This window comes from Anneissia japonica, unplaced genomic scaffold, assembly GCF_011630105.1.
Source record: "Anneissia japonica isolate Jap-2015-1 unplaced genomic scaffold, ASM1163010v1 scaffold315_len769609_cov171, whole genome shotgun sequence".
NCBI classification, from domain to species: domain Eukaryota; kingdom Metazoa; phylum Echinodermata; class Crinoidea; order Comatulida; family Comatulidae; genus Anneissia; species Anneissia japonica.
In genome coordinates, this window is record NW_022758691.1 from 381,890 (window position 1) to 390,464 (window position 8,575).

At 35.7% G+C, this 8,575-nt stretch overlaps 1 protein-coding gene and 1 long non-coding RNA gene across 2 annotated transcripts in view; both read left to right on the plus strand.

Moving 5' to 3' along the window:
* Positions 1-4,514, plus strand: part of LOC117125337 — an 8,355-nt gene extending 3,841 nt beyond the window's left edge. Inside the window, exon 2 of the long non-coding RNA XR_004448107.1 lies at positions 3,800-4,514. This is a non-coding gene — a long non-coding RNA (uncharacterized LOC117125337). The remainder of the gene's footprint in view (positions 1-3,799) is intronic.
* LOC117125335 (arylsulfatase B-like) lies at positions 1,473-3,545 on the plus strand. The gene has a single exon (XM_033271805.1). The coding sequence runs from the start codon at positions 1,507-1,509 to the stop codon at positions 3,493-3,495; it is 1,989 nt and encodes a 662-aa protein (XP_033127696.1). The 5' UTR covers positions 1,473-1,506; the 3' UTR covers positions 3,496-3,545.
* Positions 4,515-8,575: the final 4,061 nt, after the last annotated feature.

The window sequence follows — 8,575 nt, forward strand, 5'->3', positions numbered from 1 at the left end:
ATATATGAAATCATGATGTCAAATACCTAAGCACATTTAATGCTAAACACGTCAAGAGCCTAAATTAATAAGCTACAGTATGTCTAAACACGTTTAACTTCTAAACCTGTCACCAAGAACGGGACAACAATGCGTGGAGTTTTGTGTTTAAATGCTCCACTCTGTTTTGCAGTGTATTTATTGTTTATAATTCCAAAAATTTACAGCATTCATTTTCGCAAAAAAAAAAAAAAAACAAATAAAACAAAAAAACAAAAACAAAAACAAAATAAAAGAGACAGCCCGGGGCTTCTATAAGTTTTACGGTTTTCTGATACGATTAATATAGTATTCCTATATTTACGCACAGTTCTAACATTTACTAATTTGTTTACATAAATTACGGTACATGTCTACCTTGTCATTGCAACTTTTATTTACTATCCTTATGATTTACGTATTATTATTATCATTATTATTATTATTATTATTATTTTATTATTATTATTATTATTATTATTATTATTATTATTATTATTATTATATTGTATGTAAAAAAAAAGCTTTTCGTTTTTATAGGCATGTGTAAGCAATGCATGACAGAGTATATACGTAAATTTGAGAAAGGAAATTGGTAATTACCGACCTACCTAAGAAAGATCATCATTAACGACGCAACTTTCGAGAGATAATAATTCCCCACTTACCTGCAAATCTAGTATCAACTGCCTTGTCAGATACTAGGTAATTCGTCAGGCCCTCAACTGCCAAAGTCATTCGTAGACATTCCTTACTCTTGTCTATGCTGCTCAAATTGCTTACTCCTTTCCTTAATTCCTCAATTTTCTCGAGCATTTTTGCGTTTTCTTCACAGGAAGAATTACCACCAGAAAACTCAATCGAACTTTCTGAATATCCTTCATTACTTGGGCTTTTTTCGTTTTCCACAAGAACTGGCACTTTATCGTTAAATTCAAGTTTCTCGTTGGTGCTGACTTTTGTTATATCTGTAGCGCCCTCAACCAAGATCAAAGTATTTCCACTAAAAATCATATAACCGATAAGAAAAAGCAGCACATTTGAAGTTCTATCTAACAATTTCATATTTGTAAGTTGACTAAATAAATCACACAGAATCAAAATGACGTCCACACGTCTATACTGCTCTGAAAATATTACGATTGATTACAATTCATGACCCTAACCATTTTTCAATTGTTCTTCTCTTAGGCGGGGTTAAACTTAGTCTAGGTAATCATTGCGGTTAGACATTGTCGGGTAGATGTTTGTTAAGCCTCAATTACTTCCCGTCAGGAAAACACTGAATTTACTCTCCACAAGAGACATAAGATCACGTGATTGATTAAAAAACATATACATCAATAATCAATGTTGTATCATGGTTCTCCGAGGCAGATTGACAGATGATCGTGTAACGCCCACATAGACTTTTGCTACAATCAACAGTTGAAAAATTCGGTTCAATGCTCATTTACACTCAGGTCGCGTCGGAAGAAGGACCGTGCGATGTTGAAGCCGGGAGCTAATAACGTACCTAGGTATGAATCCCTAAAGGATGAAAGGAACTCTAAAGGGACTGAGAAAATGATTCGATCTGGAGATGTAAATCGTCGGCTGAAATGTAATTCCCCCGTGCTGCTTTTTCTTGGACTACTCGTCTGTGTGCTTATTCTTATTTTACATTTTAATATCCCTACCGACGAGAACATAAGTGCTGAAACTAAATCTGTGAAACAGTCAAAATCTAAATCAAAAAACAGTAAGCCACATGTTGTGTTTCTTCTTGTTGACGACTTCGGTTTCAACGATATCGGGTACCATGGATCAAAGATTAAAACTCCGGTCATGGACACACTTGCGAAAGATGGAGTTATTTTGGAAAATTATTACGTTCAGCCCAAGTGCTCTCCGACAAGAAGTCAGTTATTATCAGGGCGTTATCAAATTCACACGGGTCTCCAGCATGGTACCATAAAACATAACGTACCAAACTGCCTTCCTCTGGATGAAGAAACGCTTCCACAGAGCTTAAAAAAACTTGGCTATGCAACACATATGGTTGGCAAATGGCACCTGGGATTCTATAGAAAAGCGTGCCTACCTACCAGGCGGGGTTTCGATTCGTTCTTTGGATTATTACTCGGAAGCGGGGGCCACTGGTCACACGAAAGGGATGGTGGATATGATTTCAGAGTAAATGAAAATGTTGCTAAGCAGTACAAAAATAAATACTCAACGATATTGTTTGCTAAGCAAGCACGCAAAATCATTATGTCCCACAAGCCGGAAAAGCCGCTTTTTCTGTACGTGCCATTCCAAGCTGTACACACTCCTCTTGAGGTCCCATCTCGCTACAGTTTACCATACAAGAATGTATTTCAGGACAGAACACGACAAATTTACGCCGGAATGGTTACTTGTGTAGACGAGGCCATTGGTAATATCACGAACGCTTTGAAAGAAAAGGGCATATATCAGAATTCTGTAATCATCTTGTCAACAGATAACGGCGCACAGGTACACAGTAGTGGGGGAAGTAATTGGCCACTGCGCGGAATGAAGGGTACACTATGGGAAGGGGGAATTCGTGCAGTCGGATTCGTGCACAGTCGCTTGATTCCAAAGTCTGTACGCGGAACAGTAAACAGACATTTAGCTCACGTTAGCGACTGGTTCCCGACTATCGTCGAGGGCATTGCTAAAGGAAAATACAGAGGTGCAAAGCCTCTTGACGGTTATAATATTTGGGAAAGCATCAAGCAAAATAAACCCTCTCCAAGGAAAGAAATTCTCCATAATATAGACTCACTTCGGGCACCAATTCCACCCACAGGACGTTGGAACAAACGGAGCATCCAAAAGATATTTGATATAAGCCAACGTGCAGCAATAAGATCAGGCCACTGGAAACTAATTACAGGGACCAACAATAGATATGGCTGGTACGCCCCACCAGGCGCTCATCAAAAATCTGTCATTCCTGTACGCAACCCCGGTAAGGTACTCTGGTTATTCAACATCACAGCAGATCCTTACGAGAAAAGGGACCTCTCAACTAAACACCCAGACGTGGTTATAAAATTGTTAACAAAGCTGGCTAAGTATAACAAAACGGCAGTGCACGTTAAATATCCGCCCCCTGATCCAGCTGCAGACCCAAGTAAACATGGGGGTATATGGGAACCTTGGGCTAAACGGCCCCCAAAGGGCTTTAAGGGTATCTACGGTCCAGTGTGTTCAAAAGGGCACTCGGCTTCATGTATTCAATCATTGAAAAACATTGATGATCACTATAATCAGGTAGAGAAAGAAAAGGAAATTGTTAAGCCTCAACCACTCAAATTAAAGATTAAAGAAACTCTACAGAAGGTAAATCTTCCAAATAAAAAACATTCATCAAAACCAAAACACTTACCGAAGAGAAAACCTCACAGGAAAAATATGCCTAAGCGTAAAAACATTAGGAGAAAGAAAACTATAACAAAAACTAAGTAAAAAATAATCTTACCCGATGAGATAAAAAACGTGAATGCATATATATTATATTACAATATATGTACTGTATATACTGTAGTATAAAGGGCATCTACAGTATATATACTGTCTCTTATACACATCTAGATGTGTATAAGAGACAGAAACTGGAATATACTACCCAATCTAAAAACCTAGCAGGTTTATAAAATACTGGATGAAAAACATAGCGGGTAATGAAATGCCCAATTTACATGTAAAATTTAGATGTTAGGAATTAATTATCATACAGTGTCTTTAATATTTGAGTACAGTAAATTAATAGCAATTAGGGACCACCTCTTAAAAGTACCAACTACAAATCTTTAATCTTTCAACATAGCTAACATTTAAAAGTTATCCCTAAGACACTCTAAATGCTTTAAGGTCAAAATAGTAGTCTTGAATTGGAGGGCGAACTTTATATAATGTGTTCGAATAGGAAAAAGATGTTTTAGCGTATCGAGCAAAGTCCTTCAACGAAAAGTTCCTTTATTAAATTGTATGAAAAAAGTTTCTGGATAGGAGCTATGGTTAAGCAAGAAAAGCTTACCGGTACAGGTCGCAGCTAGGAAATAATAGTAAATAATGTTAAAATTATGTTCGCTGCGTAGCAACGTAAACACAATATAAACAAATGGATAAATAATAACAATAATAACAGTGCTAAAATAGGACTACATCTACTTTAGCGCACTGTTGTTATTACTATTTATCAATTTGTTTATAATGTGTTCACGATGCTACGTATATATATATATATATATATATATATATATATATATATATATATCTTTACCTTTTTGATTTACAGTGCTACTAAGAAACTCTGATTTAACATGTTTAATAACATCATACATGCATAAACAATTATGTCTATAATAATATAAAACATTTTAATAAATACTTTCTTTTTAGATATCCTAGGAAAGTAAGGTAACCCGTGTTGTGCGTTTTATGTTCGTTGATAATAAAATGTCTTAACATAGGCCCCACCTCCAGTTTGTTTATGTTTAATCATTTATATTGAAACAAGTGTTAAAGCTGGTTGATGGAGATTGGTGAAAGATGTAAGAGTAATTAAAAAATTACTATCCCGTAGTGGGTTTATAAGGTTTATGCTAAATATGAATCACATCCCATTTCGAACTCTAAGCGAAAATATTAAATATGCAAGGGAAGGAGAGATATGTACTCCATATGCCTGACAGCTGTAAGTGATTCGGCTTAACCCCTACGACACATGCATCTATGTGGAAGCATTCATTTAGCGATAATTCATCGTCTTCAGGGAATCAACTTCCCAAGCCTTGTCAGAAATTTTCGTCCACCTTAATTAGTTAACAGGTAGAATATTTCTGTAACTTTCTCCAGTAAATGAGCCAATGGAATGGGCATCACAGCGATTCCGAGGAAGACGAATTGATTGCGACAATGTGACGACGACGACGACGATGATGATGATGATGATAATAATTATGATGATGATAACAACAATATAGTGGTGTGTTTGATGGTGGCAGCGTCAATGGATGCTGACAACGACGGCTACGGCCGTGATGACGGACGGATGATGATCATGATTATGGGCGTCGATCGGTGGGGGACAGGGGGAACGCTCTTCCCCACTTTTCAAATTAGGGGAGCGTCAATCACTTTACCCCTCCCCACACTTTTGACCAGTCTTCTATAGTTAAAACCCCACTTTTCAAAACGAGTGAAAAGAACAACAATTACGAATGACTTGGTTCGCTAGTATTTGGGGACGTACTGAGTATTCGATACGATAACACGTCAGGTAGAGCAAAGCATCATTCCTATGACATGAATTTTGTCTGTTAACTAGTAGGCCTACTCTTTGCCAAGTGCGGTTCGTATCTACGGACCAAAACCGAGTAAACAACGCAATTGTTTGTAGATTTCGTAGCATCTCAGTAACCACTCTATCGACTTTACGTGTGCAACGGTTCAGATAAACGGTTTTATTGTGAAAAAAATGTAGGCCTACTGTACGTTGTTAAAATTGGAAGCGTGTAAACCTATTAGGCTTAGGCCAATATTTTTACTAACTCAAAAGACGTGCACAATTTCTACTAAACGATTTATTCCTTTTTTATATTATTAAGACCCGTATATACTAGTGTATAATATTGTCTGCACACCCCGAGATTCCTGTTTTTCCTAATTTCAAAAAATTATAATTAGTCAATTATATAGCCGTTATTAAACAATAAGTATACAGCCTTTTACATGGATTACATTACTATATCTATATTAAATTCGGTCTTTTGTCTGATTATTTTTTGTATATCATGAAATTAAGCGTTTTGAGACGATCTGCCGATTTTATGATTATGGCGCTATATATATAAACAAAACCTACATTACAGAACAGAACCAGAAAATAAGATCTTGAGCAGTTTAATCCTCATGACATCGGCAAAGGAAATTATGTAAGCCTACTTTCATTCTTTTAAGATCTGTCAGCCGCTTTTAATACCATTTTTAATCCTATCTAACTTTCCAATTTTGCAGATTCGGAGTCTAGAAAGGAATACAAGTTGGGCAAGCAGTATCTAGCTTGAGTTGTACCCCCAAGCCCGAGTGCGTGCTTCAACATCTGCCCTCGTGCTTCTACTATGAAATCCCAACCCTAAACTCGGGAAAGATGAAAGAGTCATGTCTCATTCGCATTTTCCGGCCACCTTTGTCGCGTGCCAATAACTACGTCAAACACTGTTTTACTTCTTCCATCTTTCCCGGATTCGGGTTTAAGGCCTACATATTTTACTGAAAAAATATAGTGGGATACCAGATCAAGCACTGATATAAATGGACATTAATTTGGGCTAAGCCTTGTACTTAGGATATTGTTGTCCTGTGTAAACGTACGTAACACGTGCGCTTAATGGAAAACACGTATTCCAAGCCCCGCTGTGACTGGTCTGTTGTTAAGTTTGATTGACATTCTGGAAAGTTCAATTGTAGGAGAACTCTATTATTAGCAATTTTCCTCATTATTTAACTTCTCAGATAAGCAGTGCACAAACCAAAGGTGGTAAACAGTAATTACAACACATAGTGATTTATGCACAAATCATCAAACAGTGGTGAAATAGGATTTGATGTCAGAGCGTAGAGCGTGTAAACATCATCTACCGTACTACAAATCACCGTATACTGTATGACAAAGGTTAGGCCTACTTATCGTACGTACATCGCTTTTTAATAATTACTACGGAGCTGTGGTTAGGGACTCACTTTCCAATCCAGGGGCCTTGGGTATATAATATCCTGCAAACACCATTCATTTTTCTCACGACTACATATGACCCGACTAAGCATAAAATTATAAAGGTTTCTCTTTACATTATGTCATTTTCATGAAATCGTGAAAAACATTGCCTCAATTTGGATTCGAAATCGGAAATTGAATTGATTCTGTGTTCTGTTTCTACATGAATAAATAATTAAAGTAGTTCAATTTGTTAGCAACTGGAACCAAATGAATCATTAATGTAGTTAAGAGTTTTAGCAACTGGAACCAAATTTAAACAAGTCGTTTATATTAAAAGAATTGAATATTTATTTCCTTTGAATTTTATTCCGTGTTCGGTTGTTAAAATGACTGAATCAATAATGCAGTTAAGTTTTTGAGAAACTGGAACAAAACAATCATTAATGTAAAAATGTTTTAAGCAACTGGAACCAAATAGGCCAATTGTATGTATTTCATTATGCATTACAACAATGTCGAAACTTGTACAAATCACTAACGGCTAAAATGTAGTATTGCAGGTCCCAATATAGCTACGTTCATCTGATGAAACCAACAAATTTTAGTCTAAAAAAGCTAAGTGGGCACCCGTATCGCAGTGGGGAATAGAGGATGCCCCTTGGAAAAAATACTGATATGAAAAAAATGTTAAAAAACCGAAATTTTCCAATAAAATCAGTAACTTGTTTGGTTCGGTCAATGACGATTTATCTATTTTTGTGTAACAGTTGTCTAAGACAAAAAAAATCATAATTGATAAATTTAGGTTAATGGACGTTAGTTAATTATGCCTTTACTGTGTCCTTAAAATTTAATATTAGTTACATTTGTGTCCAATATGATAGCATATGAAAGTACTAAAACGCGCGAGCCATGGCTTTTCTTGGATAAACTCATCCAAAAATCTCACGGATTTAAAATCTTTAAAGTTAAAACTATGAAAACATTCCTGCCATTGTTAAAAAATGAAATAATCTTTAAAAATCTACACTGGCAAAAAACAACGCGTTATTTTTAAGTTACTTTTGTTGATTTTCAAGTCACTTAGCTTTCATAAACCTGTCTATTTACTGAATAACTTTACCCACCATATTTCTCTTTGCCATCTTTGTTCTTTATCTAATAAATCTATTGACAGTTCCGTCTCGTAAAGGTAAAACAAAAGCTTATGGTTAATGTGCCTTTTCTGTTGAAACCCCTTACCTGGAATTCCTTGCCGCTTTCAGTTCGCGATTCGTCTAATTTGCTTTCTTTTAAGAAAAATCCTAAAACCTATTTATTACAAGAAAGTTAACTTGTTTTGTTTCTTCACTTTGTGCCTTTGATAAAGTTTCAATTGCGCTATATAAATATTTATTATTATTATTATTATAATCATGTTAAAATGAACCGCTATATGAATGTGTGAATACTCATTGATGACAATTTGCTGTTTAAACTTGTTTTGTTAAATTTTTTCCACGAGTGGTCTTCTGTATTAGAGGTCATTTTGTGGTCACGGAATTAAAGGATGAGCATAGTGTTTAAGATACATGATCAGCTGGTACTTTGAAAAACTTGTTTCTTACTATGATGGTCTCGGAATTAGAAGGGTCTCGATTTGGAGGATGAACTGTATTTTAATGCGTAAATACGGCATAGCAATGTAGTTCACGAAGCACTCACGTAAAACAGATACAGCAATTAATGACAAAAATTGTAAACCATTTAGGTTCTATATCGTATACATAAAAAAGGGACCTAAATATAATTTTATCTATACATATACCGGTATCATTAATTATT

Coding starts and splice junctions, on each gene's coding strand:
- LOC117125335 (XM_033271805.1), top strand. CDS start 1,507: ATGTTGAAGCCGGGAGCTAATAACGTACCTAGGTATGAATCCCTAAAG.